A 20,974-nucleotide genomic window follows, 5' to 3' on the forward strand; every position below is an offset into this window, starting at 1 on the left:
TAGGTACCTATAATACCACATTTATCCATCTATTTATTTATTTATTATTGTGTGTAATACTATTATGTATAATAATTTCGTATATACTTACCGACTTGACGTGGTATTTGATATTTTATGGTTGTTTTACAATATCAACTTAAACTGTAGTCGATAGGTGTTAGCGTTAAGTTCCATAGCAAGGTAGGTACATAGTAGCAAGAACCAATCTCGCTCCGGCGTATTGACAAAGGCGCTTTGATTAATAATTATCATAGTGCTTAATTTTTTGTTTTATTTTCGATTTCCTTACTATGTCACTGAAATTATCACAGTAAATTCATATTTATTCAACTATTAGATAAATTGTATTAAATAAAAAATAGTCAATATCGACTAATATTAATAATTATTTAATTTTACATCGTCGTAGTGTCGTGAGAAGTATAATATAGTGGGTTTTAAGCAAAATTAATAATAACTTTTAAGTTTCAAGAACAAAAAATACAACACATTTACAATATAATGTGATAAATTTAATAAATGTATAGTGGATTATTTCACTTACTACACGCGCATTGTCTGCGATCCAACGCAGTCGGATTGCCTACCTGGGCGATTTAGTTGTTAATAAATCGATTTTCCCTAAAGATAGGATGTTAACATTTCGTTCGACTTTAACTTTTTCTCCTACAATACAATATCAGACTTTCGACATTAGGTGGTATGAAAATTCGCCGTAAGCAGAATGCCCAGCACAAGTATTGATTTGCACAGGTTGATAATTGATTGATAGACACTCGATTACCATTTTCGGTACGCATTTAATATTTTTGTATTCAAAAAAGCACCCAGCAAGTGTCGACTTTATTACAATTTTTAATAACCGATTTCTAGACACCCGATTACTATTCTCTACCGAATTTCCGACGAAACGGTTTTCACTCGACCACCTCGAAGGCGACTTCTACAACACCCAAAATCTAGTTACACCAGCTCCTATATTATATTCATAAATTAATAATCATATTATCAAATTCTTACAATAATTGTAGTGATCTACGTTCTATTGTTATTGTTTTTATTTAATGCACAACAACAGAGATTTTATTTAAATTTTTATTTTAAGAAAAGCCTATTTAATAATAAATACTACGCATGCATAATCTAAATGCATACATACACATGTATATAATACATATTATATATTGTTTAACTAGCAGTGTTAAAATATTTGTATGAGTTGAATTTATTAATTTAAATAAAAATTCAGAAGAATGCATTATGCATCACGTGCGTATTGTGGTGTATCAAAGGATACGATTATAATCCATAATAAAAAATTTTCGTTTAAAATTGTTAAGCCTAATGTTGAATGTAGCTATTTATCTTACAATTATTACCAGTATTTCAATTTATTTGTTTGTTGTCATCGCCTTTTGAAATAGGTAGTAAAAATACTTATACTTTCAACTTCAAAATTTTTTCTGGTAAAAAAATAAATCTAGATGCCATATTATGTTCCTTTTTATGGGGGGGAGGTGATCAGAAGAATACATTGTACATTTTTAAAATAACATTACTTTTAGAACCAAATCTATAAGTATAATAACTCGTCAAAAAGCTTGAAAATATTCAATACCTTACCCTAACCTTGCTATTTTTTTTACACTGATTACAAAATAAAACGAAAGTACCTACATTATTATAAAGGCAAAGTCAACATTTTTACATATGTGTGTTAGCCTTATTTAATAATAATACATTAAATAAAATATAAAATACAACTAAATAATATAACAAAAACAAATTTATTTGTGAAACTGAAAAACTGAAAAACAATGTACTATTTTCAATAGTCAAACTATAATATAGACTAATCCTTTATGAGCACACAGCAAAACAACCGACGCACGCATTTCTTAGTCCGTTTCCACCACGTACGGCGCGGTACAACACGTTGAGTGGAAGTCGCCTTAAACTCTATTTCAGCTTCGCCGCTAGTCATCAAATCCGTAGACGGTTCCACATCGGCCGGTATTTTTAATTCATTTAATTCTTCGTCCGAAGCTCGCACAGGAATGCACTCGACCCCGGTCTCTTCGGTCGTAGAAAATGCCACGCAAATGTTCGGCGGACCAGTCAAGTCGCCGCTGCTCGCCACGTCCCCTTCTGCCGCACCCACAGCAACCGGGCGCGTCGACAACGAAGACGGCGATTGCAGCTGAATCGCATCGTCTGCACCGGAAATCAGTGCGATGTTGGGCATCGAATAGTATTGCCCTTTTGTCAGACCGGAGAACTCGTTGTATTTTTCTTCTGAATGTCCGTTGCCCGCACCACATATCACTGCGATGTTTGGCATTGAATAATATGGCCTTTTTCACCATACCAGAAAACTCATGGCATACTTTCGCTGAACGAACTTTGGCGGGTGGTTCGGATGGAACTGGCAGCATCACCTGATGCTCAGCCGGAGCAGGCAGAGATTGGGTCTCGCCGTCGGATGTAGTTACATTATTTTCCATGATAATGCAATAGAATATTCGTTGATAAGATAAATAATAATAATAAACTTTTAGAAAGAAAGAATGTTAGAAGACGTGCGCTTTGTTACAATGACACTATAGTAATGAATAGAACAGAAACAGATATTATGTATTTAAACACTATACACATGGTTGTCAATAGCAACAGCAGCCAGCAATAGATACTTATAGTTTTTATATCCGAAATATATTTTAATTCTTACCGAATTTCTGACGAAACGGTTTTCACTCGATTACCTCGAAGGCGTCTTCTACAACTCCCAAAATCTAGTTACACCAGCCCTTATATTATATTCATAAATTAATAATCATATTATCAAATTCTTACAATAATTGCGGTGCCCTACGTTCTATTGTTATTGTTTTTATTCAATGCACAACAACAGTGATTTTATTTAAATTTTTATTTTAAGAAAAGCCTATTTAATAATAAATACTACGCATGCATCATCTAAATGCATACATACACATGTATATAAGACATATATATTGTTTAACTTGCAATGTTAAAATATTTGTGCCAGTTGAATTTATTAATTTAAATAAAAATTCAGAAGAATGCATTATGCATCACGTGCGTATTGTGGTGTATAAAGAGAAACTCTAAGAAATCCAAATATGAACATTTATGTATTAAGTTGAATAAATAAAAAAAAAAGTTTTAATATACTATTTTTCGAGTGACGTCGGGTGAAAAGAAACGCTGAAATAAATATACAAAGATAGAGTGAGAGGGGATGAGATTGAGAGAGATGAAGAAAAATCGAGTTTTTGTGTAAACCGTTTCGTGACAATACAACTTCTAACAGTTGACGGTAAACGTGTAATGCACAAAGTATAATATCGGACGTGTGGGAGAACATTTAATTTCGTTTTCCAAATCTGAGAAATGAACGGTCCGCTTGAAATCGCTCAGCACGAAGAGTATTGAAAACGATCCCGAGAAACGCGCGTACTAGACGAGGATGTCGTTCTCAATACGAACGTATGCGACGGTTTTTGTGAACGATGAGTGTGTGCATCACGTGATGACGGTATAATATTGATCTGGAGACCGAATGGCCGTAGCGGTGCAGTAACACGACCCGACGTGCAGAAATTCGAGTATAACATAATATCACAAGTATTTTATAATATAAAATATATAATATTATTATAATAAGTATACGAATTGCGCGTGATTTTTGCTGCAGTCCACCCCACACACACACACACATTCCGCGCTGGGTCGTATACTCGCGAGCATATACCACGCGTGTCCCCTATGCGGTATAGTATAGGTGGTCTATAAGGTATAGTATAGGTATACATATATAGGTATACTATATACGAGATAATCTTGCGAAGGTTCCGCGCACCGGAGCGCGGTGAACGCGATTAGAGACGACGACCGCGACGACGGCGGCGAAAGAATGGTAAAAAAATAAATAAATAAATACACGTATACACTGTCGTACACATACCCATATATATATAAACACACACTCACACACACACGCGCGCGTGTATTATAATATATTATGATAAAAGACCGACAGAAACGGTCGTGTCGGCAATCGTTTCTATATATATATATATATATTTATTATATTATTATATTGTGCGCGCGGCGTGTGCGTTAAACAAAAAATAATACATGTGCACTGCAGTGGTGTGTCGTACTACAGTGGAAGTCGCCGTCGTCGTAGCAGTAATAGCCGAAGTAGTAGTTGTGGTAGTAATAGTATTAGGAGTGATGGTGGTGGTGGTGGTGGTGGGTAGGTAAACTCTGTATGGACCGTATATAGCGATGCTTATGGACATCGCGTGGCGAGTCGTGATCGAAACGTCGTCCCGGGGCAACTTGTCATACACTGCACGCGCGCCGCGCAATAAAACCCGACTTGTCGATGGACCGTGCAGATTAGAGACGGACTGTATATAGTCGCGGCCGTGCCACTTCTTCACCCCCGCCGACCAGGCCGTCGTACAAATGACACTGTATAATATTATATTCCATATACTCAGGTATAATATATATCATCTGGTGGTGCTGTACGCATTATATCTCGTATATATATATATATACCGGAGATTAAGGGTTTTTCAACGATTTGGAATGATTTTTTTTTTGGGGGGGGGGGGGGTGATAGTGGGTGGGTGTAGTTGCGGGACCTTGACGTATAGGAATGCATAATATTATAAGGAGAAAAAAATTATATTAATATTATGTTATTAGATTAGTGCATATTATAATATATACATATACGTGTAGACCATGAGCGTATACACATGTATACCGTTTGGGAGAGGGAGATTTTTTTTTTACACTTACGATCGACTTCAGTACCTATTTTTTTATTTTGTTAACGTAATTTATTTTATCCGATCCAATATATTACAACAAGCTCACATGAAACGAATAATAATATTATAATGTCAAGTTGAGTGACATAAAAAATAAAATCAACCATCGATGACATTTTTTAACGTGTTATTTTGTTTTTTATGACAAGATTTTTTTTTTGTGTGTGTGCGATGGAGCTTATACCAACGCAGAAATGTCTCGAGAAACAGGTAAAGGTTACAAAACGGATTTTACATCAACCGGGTGACCGATATCATACAAAATAACCACAATATTTTATTAGTCAAAATTAATTAATCATATAATATGAAAAAGCATCGGGTGATAATATCATTATGTTACGTATAATTGATACAGTTAATTTTAATTTTTTAATCTATAACTGTGGAACAATATTATTGTGGCTGGTGGTTGTTTGGCGAGGGAGGTGACAACACTTTTTATCCGCAACGGACAAACATTTTGCGGCAAAACTTGTTTCTCGCGTTAAAATATCACTATATTACGAGTATATACTCGTATAATATATTATAATATAAGGTTTATTTTATTTTTATTTTTTTATCTTGTGTCAACCTTCATGACTATCAAAGTTCTCGTAACGTGGACGTTTCATTAACGGCGCGTAGCATTGGAGTGGCGGCGTGTTTCCGCCGCCCTGCCTTTATATTATGATATAATTTATACTATTATATTATACTCGTCAGAGATATAAATATTATTGCGAATCATTTTGAAACAATCACACCACATTTTATTATCAAAAAACGTGATAATAATCAGATCAGACTCGCGAGGACACATGCACACACACTCACCCTATGCCAGAGGCCACTATAATTTTATTAGGAAAACTATATATTGCCACTTTTGATCGTTAAAATTCCACGTAACACAATATTATTGTCGCTTACATAAATGTTCTTCGATATTCGTTTTAAACAAGTATACACATAACTTTTGTCACAATGACATTATTTAAATTATTGTCCACATTACAAAAATTTAGATTTACTTTAAAAAAAAATGATCTTATACAATGATGCCACTTTTTCAACGCTTTGTTGCTGCATACAGCTTACAATATAACAACACAATATACATACATTACAGTGTTTACCGATCTATAACCGAAAACTGTTTAAAGAATAGTTTGTTATTCTAAAATCGATGAATATAATAGAATTCCAAAATGATCATAATTTAAGAATTCGCTATAAAATCCTCTTGATCGCATGACTAAATGAGTAGAAGAGAGAATACGATTCTTTACACTCGATGCAAAATATTAAATTTCACCTTATTAGGTTAGATCAGGATTTACAGAAACAGGCTAAAAGTTTTTAATAATACATTTGATTTTAGTAATTTAAATCAAATTTTTAATCTTAATAAAATCAAATTCCATATAAATACATCGCTGCCATTTTGGTTGTTTACCAGACGCATATGCTTGTATGTTGCATATAGTTGTAATTTTTAGGTACAAGTTTTTTAATAAAAAAAACCAAAACATCAAAAATAATGAACTCATAAGATGTTACGCTCTTGGAAAAATCACTACTATTAGAAAAAATCCAATATTAAATTATATCCAACAAACAATAAAAAAAAAAAAAAATATTGCCAACTTAATATCAAATAACATTGTATTCGTAGATGGACAACAAGAGTTTGTAATCTTATACTCATAACATTAAGTTACCATTTATACTCTCAGAGATAATAAGGAAGTACTCTTGCTAAGTTATACACTATTTTGACATATTAGAGTTTATTATCAAATGTTTGCAAAAAAAAGTCAAGACATTTTCAAGACTTTAACTTATTCTAAGAAGTATAGTTAGTAAACAAAAAACGCGGAGTTAAAGTAATACTATGGGATACCTTAACAATTTGTTTTAATTTACGTTTTTAAATTAATTAATTAATTAATTAAACAACCATTTGAATATCTCTGCAGAGTTCAGAATTTATCGAAATTCCTCTTTATATTTTTTTTTCATCTCGTTTAAGGCCTTAGTATAAAAATACGATTCACGCTATTCATAATAAAACTTTCAAACAAAATATATAGTATAGATACCTAATTACTTTTGCTGTTTTTTCTGAAAAAAAATAAAAAACGTACAATTCTATTGTAAGTAGAAATGTTATAGTTTTATATAATTTAATTTAATTTGATTACCTAACTATTCTCAATACATTTTCAAACATAATAGGTAAGTACAATTAAATTATAATATTTCCCACGCGTTAAATAAAATACTTTTAAAAACATATCATCTAATTTTTATAATCTACCCATTCATTAATAAAAATATTATTATTTATTTCACATACTTTATAGGAATGGATATAGCGTAAAAAAATATCATAATATTTTAAAGTATTTGACTTTCAATTATTTACGATTACATTAGTTGGTAGATAAATAAAACACAATACATTTTGAATAATAATTCGTTTATCTTGTATTTCTGTAGTTTGCTTTGTATTTAGTATTATTTATTAATGTTTACAAATATGAAACTAACAACTTCTATAGATTGGTGACTAGAAATTTTGCTTTCAATTTACTCACTTCGGAGTAGGTTAGTGATGGACTATAATGATTTAAATACATACAATTAGATTTAAATAATTATATTTTATCGTAATGTCAATCTTTTTTATCAGTGAACTGTTTGCGACGAAATTGTTTTAACTCAAAATGTAAAATCATGAAGTATTTTTAAGTAATTCTTTTTTCTTCTTTATTAGTTTACATCTGGCGCTATCTGTATGTTTGTGATGTGCAATTTACTGGAATATGTTAAAAATCAATAGGTAGCTCTGTTTTCAAACTGTATAAATTGCACAACTCGTTCAATATATGTATATAAATAGAGATAAGTATGCTTTATTTGTTTCAAAAGTTACAAAGAAATGTTTAAAAAAAAATTGACAAAAAGTGTATCAATAAAACTAAGATTTAAATGTTAGTGCATATTATTATATACTAATGCAATTTCATGACATTTAATTATATAAAAAAAAAAAATTAGTAAAAATTAAACTTATATTTTATACATGGCAAATCGACTACTAGGTTCCATCTTAAACACAATCTGGCATATTTAAATTAAATTAATGTTTAACAGTGATTACAAATATTATTAAATAAAAAAAAAATTAAAACTCAATTCTTATGACAAAACATGATCAGTGCTTTATAAAATTATTAAACTTATTGATATTTAAATAAAATGCACAAACAATATAGTATTAATTTATAATAAAAAATATTATTCAAATAATAATTAAATTGAATGGAGTAAAAATAATTAATATTATGTTAATAGTAATACAAGTAGTTGTTGGAAATATTTAAAGAGAGTTGTAAGACTGGAGTAATAACCTTTCCATGTATTAGCTTAATTAAGTAGTGCATTATAAAATATACTTTAAGTGCTAAAATTATTTAAATTGAAAAAAAATGGCAAATAATGCTTATAATTAATGAATACAATTATTAAAATTGAAATCAACGACATCGATTACAGTAAAAAAAAAAAAACATAAATAAGTGTTAATTGTTTATGAAAAAAAAATTTACTATGTAAAAAATGGCTGCAAATTGAAATTATTTTGATTATTTTGATGTAGGCGCTGCGTATGGACATCCCAAAAACTTGTCACTGATCTTTCCACCCTCGCGAAGACCGCTAAGAAAAGCGCCGTGAACCGTAGCCGGATAATTACGTATAGTGTGTTCACCTACATAACAACAGACACAAAACATAGTTGACAGGTCATATTTAATAATAATTGAACATCTTCATTTGCATATACCGCCCTTATAAAACGTGCGTACGATAATAATAAAACATCTGAAAAATGTTTGAATGTCGTAAAGAGACGGCATAAATTGAAACGTCATTCAAGATTTTCGAACGTCACTATATTATACATTTCTCTCTCTCTCTCTCTCTCTCTGTATATATATATTATGCACACACAATGTACACCACGGTGATTAGGTATTGAAATTAATTTTACTCGGAAAATATGACTTATTATTCGTAAAAAAGACACCCCGTCATCTCACGCTCTCTTAAGTCCGTCACGGTTGTAAATCAGCTTGACAACTTCTTAAAGGAAGAGTAATCGGTTGACATGTCAACGGCCCGTACAACGCGGACCGGCAGGTGAGTCGGATTTACGGCTGCCCGCGAGACGATATTATAATAATATTATACAATATTATGTATACGATACGCCTCCGTTTTCAACAGAACAGCGATTGTGGACCAGACGGTCAGATATTAGTCCATAATAAACCGTTGTTTGAACTCGGGTTTTATTTTTTTCGAACCCATTTTTCGGTGCAGACGAGATTTTTTTTATAGTTTTTAAAAATGGGTTCAGTCCCCGAGCTCGTGTCGCACGCCGGACAAACAATAACGGCGCGACGACGGTTACGAGACAATAACGCGCGTACGCCGTCGCCCTGTACACTGTGCATCACGATGATAGTATATAGTAGTGTATACTTAATAATATACATAGTCTTAGAAAATATCTCACCGGCAAAGTAGAGCCGTTCGCTTCCGTCAGTCGGGTTTGCACTCGTATTGGGCTCCGTGCTCCTGGAACACGAAACGGGAGCCGCTAGCAAGTCGTAATCGGAGCCGGAGGCACCTACTGCCACAAACGAATAGGACCCGCGCGCCCATGGATCGGCTCTCCAGCGAGTAACGACGGTTTCCTTCGGCTGAAAATAGATTATACGACGACGTTAGAATAGTAATTAAAATGTATGCGTGAATAATATAGATATATGGTAATTCTACACGAATTGAAAGTGTAGTGTGTAGTAGCAGCACAGCATAATACCTACGTACAGACGGAGTTGTAAATTATTGTTTCATATGTTCGATAAAATAAATTACTAAAAACACGTGTATTAAATAACACGGATTATAATGATCATTATTTATGAGCGTGATAAAAAAAAAAAAAAATACAAATTAAATTTAAAATATGAAACAAAATATTGTTTTAATGTTTAATATCGTATTTAAACATTTTAAACATAAATACGAGTAGTCTTTGTAATCAATAATTAAAAAAATAATGGGCTTCACCCATACGTAATTCGTTTCAATATTATTGGTTAGTATAAAGGTTTGAAAATTAGAAGAAAATACAATCAAATACAAATATGAAATAAAATATTTAAACCATAAATAATAATAAGATATAGAAATATCAAGTGCCTACGCTTATTTATTTTTTAATTTCAACCTTCAATTGATTTTAAGAAAAACTGGTTTTCGTAAATATTTCCGTCTTTTCACATTATTATTTATTTTTTTGGTTAACTCTAAAAATACTGTGAGCCTCGTCATTTTCAAACTACCAACTAAGTCTAATTTACAACTGTAAAATACTTTTAAAGTTCAATGTTGAAGCATTTTCACTACTCCTAATAGTTGGATAGTTGGATTATGTCCGAAACAAATAATACACTCATTACATTGTAAAACATACACTATCACTATATACATTGCTCCAGTCAAAATATAACTATTAATTTAAAAAAAAAATATCTCCCGTAATAGACTACAAATAATTTGATGTATTTAATATTAATTTTTCCAAATTAAGTTTCGTAATTAATGTTCGATTAAAAGTCGCATATAGGTACATATACGTAGTAATAAATATCTGTAAAATGTGTATGTGTATCTGTTTAGGGAATAAGGGGGAATATGTTTTAGACTCCACCCAACTCGATTGGCACCATAGACGACATATTATAATATATTGCGTCCACATATATATTTTTTTTTACGTTTACTTTATCGTACTTACATCTGGAACGTTTGCTGTCCCGAATATCCCTCTCAGCACTAACATGCACCTGGAAATAATGATTTCGTCCGATATGTCTTCCATGACACTGGCAGCCTCGCCGGCAACCAAGGCCAAAAGTACGGGCGCACGGTACAGGTTCCAGAACAAGAACATTTCTCCGCGACTGGCTGTAGTACTGCCGATGTGACCAAACAAATTGCCGTTGGGATCCCAGAAAATGCGGTCGAAGCACAACACCACCTTGTTGAGGTTACCGAAACCCAGACGTTCAATGGCGGCAACTTTCCAGTCGGGCAACGGTGGCGAAAATTGTACAGTGTTCGACAGCGACTGAGTCTTTTTGTTTGTGGATTGCTTCAATACGCCCAAAGGCAGTGTACAGAGTACGACATCGCCTGTAAATACGAAATTATATTATTATTAGTATGTTCTTATTTATGTCACGATATTATATTATATACATTAGCGACGTTAAGATCGCATTTTACCAAACGTTATTTAAATTAAAATATTAAATTAGAACACTCAGAACTGTTCAAGAACACTCGTTTTTCTGAATACTACAATTAAACTTTAAACACGTGTATACGAGTTGTATACTTATATATGGTAAGCGTTAATCAAGTAATAATACAACTGTAGTTGCATATAAACATATTTATTATGTATACAACATACAAATATTAATTATAATATGGTATATAAAGATGCCAGTTTTAATTTTGTGAAATTGATTACAAACACCTTGATTTTACACGCCTTTACTGAATATTTCCTGCATAGATAAAGTACGGAATATTAATATAATATCGTTCTTTTCAACGTGGGGCATACTCATATAGAAAGAATGAAAAAGGTGTAGAATATATTTAATACGAAACTAAGCACAGCCTAAGAGTAAGAACCGTCACGGACAATCTCAATTTTACCCAACTTGAGGAAAAACAAAAAACTGTCTTGTTACTAGGAGTTTTGAAAGTTGATATCCCTCTAAACAATTATTAACTTTAAAACGTGTACTGCATCATTCTGAAAAGTAATTTTTGATGAAAATTCATGAGATCGGCCTGGATAGTGTAAAATTTAATAGTTGAACTTTAGATAGCCCATAATAAAGATAATAAAGAAAGAAAAAGTACGTCGGGTATTTGAGATTAGCCACAATAACAAACGGTTTTAGTTATGCAATGATGACATTTTGAATTTTTCACAGTAACATTATGTCATCGTAACAATAATACTAAAATTTATCAAGTTTTTATAAATATATTTTAAGTATGAATTTATTGTGAATGGCCATGATAGTTCTAAGTCGACGATAGGTGACTATTGTAATTAAAAGAAAAATATATATTAAGACTGATAAAAGAACACCCAAAATCAATTGGGAAAACAACTTTCGAAGAGCTTGTAACGGTTGTTAAGAATAAACCGGAATATCAAAGTAATTTTAACAATCTAAATATTAAAAAAAAAAAATGTTTAAATTATATAACTTTGAACATTTTTAGCCAATTTTATCACAGACGTCGAAATAGTTATTTGGGTACTTAATTATTACTATATTAAGCTTTTCAACCTTTGTAGTGGGTATTATAAATTTATTCCTCGCTTTTTACCCATATAAAATATTTAGTTTTCAATTTTCTTCGACAATTTATAACATACAGACGTTAATATTACAGGTCATTATATATAACTTATGTACTATAATATGCAGTTAGGCAAGGCTATGTAAGGTACTTTTTTTTAATGTCTATTGATACTGCGTTCAAAACTTCAAATAGTTTTATAGACATCTATATAAAACTAGGTTATTACAAAATAATGGAAGACATAAACACTTTATAAAATCAATACAGAGGCTATAATATAACAATAAGAACCAATCAACTACATTAACGAGTTGAACAACAATATATACAAAAACCGCTCTTTTCAGTGTTGTTTTTATATTTTAAACTATTCTGATACAAAACTAATAAATCATCGACCTGGACAAAAAACTATAATTAATAATAATATATATTATAACACAGTCAAATAATTATGTGACAATGTATAAGTAACAATTCATTAAATTTAAAAATGTGTGAGTGTCATACATTTTTAATAAAATCGTTTTATACTGAATATTGTCATTTTCAACAATATGTTTTAATATTATCGCAACACTGATTAATAAATAACAGTATAATTACTAAACAACGTCAATAATAGAATATTTAACACTAAAAATGCATAATTTTATTAGTTGTAAAAGAAAATAAATTATGACTGTTAACGTAATAATAATAATTTAATTGATAAGTTGATTTTTTATAAAAAATTGTTTATAACATATTGACTTACACCCTACCCATTGTACACCTCACATGAACGGATCAGTGGTTATACAGAATCAAACGGAAGCGCTTTATGCCAAGGATGAATGATGAGTGTTTAATGTACACAATGAGAATTCGATCAATAAAAAAAAAAACTAATCGGAAATAAAATTAATTTCAAACAATAAAAGGCTGACAAAACGTATTTGACCACATAGGATAGCATCAGACTCGTACACACAAGGGTTGATAATTTGATAATTTAAATTTTTTCCCCTAGCTCATCCAAAAACAAATTAATACAACATATTGCAGTGAAAATCTGACGTTTTTTTTTCTTTTGTAACCCATCCGATTTTAATTTGAAATTCAAACACAAATCGAACAATAATATCACAAAACCCAATCCAAATATCAATCAACGAGTCGATGGTGTTTTTAGCGAGTTATATTTATTTGGGATTTGGTTTCATGTATATTATACAAGATTATGGGCAAACCGCAAACGTCAAAAATATATCTAAAGTAATTGTCAAATGTCTGCAGACGATATTGGCAAACGACTATTATTTATGTAAATGTACAACATTGTTTTCTTTTCTGATTTGTCGATATTGTCGACATTTAAATTAAACACTCAATATTTGAGTACTTTTTTTTTAGAGTTTTATAATATAATATTTCAATTTTTTAATAGAAACTCTAACAAGTTGGCAAATGTAAAACCATATTCCTTACCTTTATATACAGCTCCGGTTGTATTTGATCGAGAATTAGTAGTTGAAACTTCCACACCATTTGGGCCATAAGTAATTTGTTTGACAGCAGTACTTAACTTAATATCCAGACCTTCTGCCAAAGCTACAGGTACACACGAGTAACCATTTCGCACTGCAAACAGATAAATATTACTAACTATTATTTTATATTATACACTTATAAAACATACATTAATAAATACAAAAATAAAAATCATAAACAGTAAAAAGTTACATTAAAGAGCGAGCCAATGTATTAGTTTAAAACTGTTGACGTCAGGAAACAATAAGTATCCAAAAGCAGTTTTATTATTTATATTTTCTACATTCAAAATAATCTCAAGGTATAAAAACAAAAAACAATTTTTCTTTTTGAACATATTGAATTACCTTTGGAGAATATTTTTTTTTTATTTCGTATCCCTGGGGCTTTTTTTATCCTCCTCGAAACATGCAATTGTACCCAATTTGAACAAATAAAATAATAAAACTAGATAGGTCACTAAGGAAATCGAGTTTCGATTTACTTTTGTCGAAGATTTAAATCATAACTTTTTATGTATTGAACTATTGATTAGCATATAAAACCAATGTAAAATTGTTTGTTTGTTGCTTGGGGGGCAAAAAAAACCAAGAAATTCACAATCTCCTATTATTTATGTATATATATTATATTATACTTGATATTTATAAATATTTGGATCGTAGAAATTTTACGCTAAACTGAACAACAGAACACCTACACAATTTGAATAATAGTCAAGGTAAGAAACAGAGTTAAAAATACATCTCAATTTCTTTGATTTTTCAAAGTCAATTACAGTTGTCGAATAAATTATTATATTATGAGACATTATTCATTTTATGATTTCTCTTTTTCACAGTTGGAAAATTTCCACAAAACAATAAAAATGAGAAAAAAATTACCTTTCCGTAGTTTTCACCAGCACAAACCACCGTTGTCAACCCCAACACATCATGTTAGTTTAGCGGTCTATTAGTAGTTTTAACTTTATATCCTATAAGTTTATGCAGACACTGCTTGGGAACACGGGAAGTTAACTCACTGTTATTGTAGGTATACTACACAGTAGAGCAGTGGTGTACGAGCTACGAAGACAAGGCATGGATTATCTTACGGGTGTTTAGGGAACTTTGGACTTTTGTTTACGGATCGAGTTAATTAGAACGACTGGCATAATAAGATTTCTGAAAGCATGCTGTTATTACACTTAGTCCCTATCCTCGCCAAAGACATAGTAGTTGTATAGAACGAGACAATGAGAGCGAGTAGGTAGGGTATCGTAATATAATAATAATAATATGTCGTATAATATTAGTCGTAATATCACACCCGAGGCGAGGCGTGAATACTCAGAGAGTCTGTTCATTGAAAATTTGCCATTGTAGTAGGTAGGTAATATGCATATAATATTACATCTGAAATTCCCGAGAAAAAGTTCTTATGGTGGCGTGTATTACAATTTAAAAAAAAAAATTATAATTCTTATCACGTTTTATCCGCGGAACTATAAGAACACAGAGATTACGTAGGTAGGTATATACTATATTATCTAAAATATAAAAGTGCACGTACATTATTACCACAAATATTATTAATTTAAGTTTTCGTATTCTATACGTATATAATTCTATCCCAGAAAAAAGCAATTTGTTTCTTGTATTTTGTTTATGAATCAAATCGTAGCTTATGTTTAAAAATCGAGAAGATCGACTTTACTATACTAACTAACTAGATAACAAATTTGGTTATGCGTATCATCATTTATGTTAAAATAATAACAATAAATTACCGTTACCGCCATTGGTTACTAACTGTGTGTTTATTATTTTTTAAATAAGTTTTTTTTAGATTAAATTATGTTAGGGTGATTTATTAATCAATAACAAATAAAGACAACATACACATTGGACATTTAGAGCGAACTTTTTTATAGTAGTCGCTACTGAAGTGCCTTAAAAATAAACTAATATAATTCACATACCTATTTTAGGCCGATAGACAATTTTAATACATTTCCAGTATGAAGAGCTGCATATTACAGGACAAAAGCAGTGAATTTATACTTTACTAACAATATTAACAGTTAGTAAATCAGACTTTAACAATATGTAAAATATAGGTGTATAACTGGGTTATACGGTAGGTACAGTAACTATTATAGTACTTAAATAACATATATATTACAATATAAGTGTAAAAAATAGGATTTCCCCCTGAAATAAAAAGAAAAGAGGAAGTAATCTTCACCCGAGCACGAATAGGTCACACCCACATTACCCACGCACACCTTATCAATAAAGATCAAGCACCAATATGTGACGCGTTCAATATAAATCTAACAATAGAACATATAATGATCACCTGTCCTAAATACTCAGAAGCCCGTCAAATTCTAAACAATCCGTTCTCAATACAGCATACCCTCAAAGAAGAAAACACCATAGCAACTTTACACATTTTTTTTACACTATAAAATTAAGTCAAAAATTGTAAAACTTTTTTCCAATATTTTCATTTTTTTTTTCTCTTTTTTTCCTTCCTTTTAGCAATGAAACTTATAACCTGCAATTGATTTTAAGATAAAGTATGCTAAAAAAATATTATGTAATTGAAGCTTCAATATATACTTAAAATATATTATACAAATGCAAGCAGGAATCATTATATCAATATTGTTGCATTGTATTAGATGGTTTTGTCTTTACTAACTCGATATTTTATTATTTTAATAAAGGCGACGAGTTATATTTGGAAATGCATTAGCTATTAATGTCGTACAATATTTCATTACATAGAAAAAAAAACATAATAATGACATGTTTTTCGTTATTTATTTCAACGAACATTTGTTATACATGGCCAACTATAGTGATCATTCTGGATTTTCATTTAAGATAAATGATAATAAATATTATGCGTTGGAAATAAAATATATTATTAGATTTGGAAACAATCTTGGCGATCATATAAGTTTTATAGCTTAAATACGTATTGTTTTTAGTGTGCGTTTTAAATTATTTCCAAACAAATGGTTTGTGAGCAACAGAATCGTTATTATAAGTTTATTTATTGTAATAGCTTGTATTGAAAGTGTTTTGGTATTGACTGTAAAAATGTTTTTGTAATAATTATAAAAATAGCCAAACATCTGTAGACAATAAAAAAAATAACTCGATTGTCTAGCTAATAAACGTGTTCAAAATAATTTAAATCATCGTGGACACGAACAAAAACTTGGTGATTGTATTGACTTCTAAAAAAAAATAATAAAACTATAAATACACAATTACTTTAATTGATACAGTAGTTGAATTGAATCATTGTACTTAATTCGATGACTAATAATAATAATGTCACTCATTGTTGTAAATTGTAACGATGTACAACTCCCTCCGCTCAAAAGAAAACTAATTGGTTAGCTTAGATTCTTATTTAATCCAGATTAAAATAATTGAATAATAAATGAAACTTAAGTGTTTGATGTAGCAAAGGGTTGGTTTGAAATTTTGAAATTGAATAATATTATTTCCTAATAAACAGGATTTTCATTTTGCACGTAATTCACCTTTCATTGCATTAATAAAATGATTTTTTTTGTTTCATACATAATTTGTATACTTCAAATAAATATGAATACACAACACGTAGAAACCAGTAGGTAAGTGATGTGTTTTAAATTAGTTTTCATATTACCTATGTTAACACAAACAATTTTTTTTAAATTTATTTTGCCGGTATCATCAGATATAATATAATACCTATAATACCTCGTATGCACATTGCACGTATATAGCCTATCCACAAGTAAAAAATTACATGAAATAATAAGACAACGTTTTAAAAATTGTTTTTTTCTTTTTTTAATCATTAATCTTTTGACTTTTTAATAATATTTTTCATATCACACAAAAAGAAAGTCATTATTTTCATTTGAACTTAAGACTACCAACAATTTATTTATTATCATAAACATTATAATAGATATAGGAATGTTTCAGATAGATGCTTGTTGTAGAATACATTTATTTTAAAATGCGTATACATGTTAAATTTCAAACATTAAAAAGTTGGTAATTAACGTAAAAATAACATAACAACAGGGTTTAAAATGTTTAAATACGAAAAATTTAAATTTCACAAAACATAGCAGTCAACGATAGTACAATCATAATCAAGATTGGCACCGATTTTACCTATCAATAGTAATATTTACTTAAGGCTAATTATTTATAAACTTTCATTTTACACTTAATACATTTAATAATATGCCGTGTGAAAGTTATGTTACACTTTGTCAAAATAGCTAAACAAATTAAGATTTTTTTTTTTTAAGTTAATTTTAAGTTATATTTTGTGTATAATATATTGTATTTCCTTTAATAAAGAGATACACAAAATATATTATTTATGTATCACGCGTATGACTCTTACATCGTTGAAACTGCCTCTAAACGCGCCATATAACATGCTTGTTTATGTGGGACGTGGGTTATGGCCGTCATGGTTAACTATATATATTATATATATATATAATATAATGCGTACGATAATTTTGATTGTAACATTAATAATACACAATCGTAAAACCGTTTATTTTCAGTTTAATTTCGTTTAAATGATCAGAGAGATTTTTATGTTCATAATCGATCGATCAGTGCACATATTTCATTATAGGAGTTGTGTTTGTCTAAAATACATATTAATGGAAAATATCCCTATATATCACCTAAGCCTTGTAAGTTGTATCTATTGAGTTATTTTCAATAAATTGAGCTATAACTTATTAATACCTAACACAGCCAAATGAGAAATTATGATTTTAAATGTTTTTCATAATACCTGCCTACTCGTTGAATGAGAGTCGAGTGATTATAGTTACATAATAGGTACAGCGGTTATAAAAAAACTTAAAAAACGTAAAAAGATTAACCAATTGTCGCGTTAATAGGCAAATTATTTATTTTTTAGTACTAATTCGTAATTGCTGTTTATTACAATATCACGCGTTTCTTTCGTTATAGTTTACCGGGTAGGTATAGGTATGTTACTCATAAAATCTGTGGTTTATTTATCCCCGAAAGAACGCAATTAACCTCGTTTACATAAGTGATTCATCTTATCAAAAACCGATCGCGCACGCAGCGTGAACTGAGGTTTTGCGAACGGTCAGTGGTGGATTAGAGAAAAGTGTTTTGGTCCATAAACCATGTGGGTGTGACTATATACGAACCAACGATAGATATACAGGATATAATATTATCACGTTGTATAATATACCTACGTGCTCGAGGTCTAGATGAACATTGTGTCCGGATACCATATTTTTAATATTAAAAAAAAAAAAAGGAATACCGCCTAAATTTACACTAATGGGACCGGATTACTACTTAGTCGGTGAACATTAATATATGTATATTGTACATAGAGTAATATTAAAAAAAAAAAAAATAAAATATATATCGTTCTAATTTAGATCAGAAACGGATAAAGTCAAACTGTAGGGGGTTCAGTTATAATTGCTCCGATCAACACTACGGCACGGTCAGATACGTATTAAAGTTTTATCAAGATCCGCTGTTGGCCATCTCACCACACCACTCCCCGTCACCTACCCGTTAACGGTCAGCCCGGTGCCCACTCTTCCGTTCGCCGAGCGGTCTCTCGCTCGCTTCTGACAACTGTCGGAATAGTACGACTAATGCACCCATTTACATTATATTACACGCAGTGCGCGGAGTCGAATATTAAATAATAATAAAAATCAATAGCTGGCCGGCCGTCGTCGTTGTATTGCTGCCGCGGTGACGGACGACTACGCGATGCGCACGGCAAGACGCGAGGTAGGTACGTATATAGGTACTGAGACGTATACTACGTTTTCATGTGATATTATAACGTATACCGCGGTATACGACACGACTACAATTTTCTAATGTTAATGGTATTGTAGAGTATATTATACACGAGACGTGGCGGCGGCGCACGTCGAAGGGAACGGACTGGCTATAACGTCCGTTTTAATTACGCCGATCGACGATCCGGGTGCGTCTTGATATCGCGTATATTATAATATTTATAATACATATTTGTACATACACGGGCGCGCATCATCGTAGCTGGCGAACAGCGTACAAAACGTTCGGGAATTTCATCGCGACTGTGCGATGATGGCACAAAATTGTAACAAGATTTTGTACACACGAAATCATTCATAAAAATGTTACACGTCAGAACGCTAAAATATAAATAAAACATAAAAACATACGTAAAAACGTTTACTACCTACACTCGTTTAAATATTTTAAACGCGTTTTCCACCATAATATGATGATTTGCATATAATGTCCGATAACAATAATAAAATAGACGGTAACGAGTTGAGCGTACCTATACACTACACGACTACGTCGTATTATTTATATTATCGTTTTCACGCCATATACGCATATTGTCGTATGAAACGAAATTATCTTACAAATGAACACTCTTGTACACGATATAATATAATACTGTTTTATTAGCGTACTGCGACGGACTGTATTTCGGAAAACGGACAAAACGACAAATCGATAGGGCCGTCGGAGCACACGGACTTGGACGGGTTCGAGTGCCGTCGCCGGCGTAATCGATTGCGTGTGCACCGGACGATCGTAGGCTTGCCGGATAATACACAGTGGACGGAACAACAATAATAATGTCGTACAGATATCGAGCGCCTAATCCTAATCAGGTCTTGTAGCGTGTCGCCGGACCACTGAATTGTGTGATTCGTTAGCGGTGCCAGCAGTACGCGTGCCCCGTCGTAATCAATGCCAATTGACTATAATAATAATTATTATTAAACGTACAATAATAATAATTTATCGTACGGGTATTACGGGGCATTATAAGGTATTATAATATCATCTTTACACGACAAAGCGGAGCTTAAATTGTTACGGCCTTGTTACGTCAAACCGTGGATTCGGATTATTCCAACGAATGGATTCAAACGGGTTCCAAATTATTATATTATATAATGCCTACCGTGTTGTCTTTTATTATTCGTCAAATTTTGGTTGGTTTTTTTTTTTTATCTATAAGGACATATTAATTTAATAGAAAACATGTAGTGTTTAATCCCAAAA

The 20,974-nt window shown here is 31.1% G+C and overlaps 1 protein-coding gene across 1 annotated transcript in view; it reads right to left on the reverse strand.

Moving 5' to 3' along the window:
• Positions 1-7,747: 7,747 nt before the first annotated feature.
• The window catches only part of LOC132918315 (lysine-specific histone demethylase 1A), a 355,564-nt gene continuing 342,337 nt past the window's right edge, over positions 7,748-20,974 (reverse strand). The window contains exons 13-16 of the mRNA XM_060979491.1: positions 13,803-13,955; positions 10,735-11,132; positions 9,445-9,631; positions 7,748-8,634 (exon numbers count right to left, since the gene is read on the reverse strand). Of these exons, the coding sequence (XP_060835474.1) occupies positions 8,510-8,634; positions 9,445-9,631; positions 10,735-11,132; positions 13,803-13,955 (863 nt within the window). The 3' untranslated portion in view covers positions 7,748-8,509. The remainder of the gene's footprint in view (positions 8,635-9,444; positions 9,632-10,734; positions 11,133-13,802; positions 13,956-20,974) is intronic.

The sequence above is a fragment of the Rhopalosiphum padi genome, chromosome 1 (assembly GCF_020882245.1).
Source record: "Rhopalosiphum padi isolate XX-2018 chromosome 1, ASM2088224v1, whole genome shotgun sequence".
Taxonomy (NCBI): Eukaryota; Metazoa; Arthropoda; class Insecta; order Hemiptera; family Aphididae; genus Rhopalosiphum; species Rhopalosiphum padi.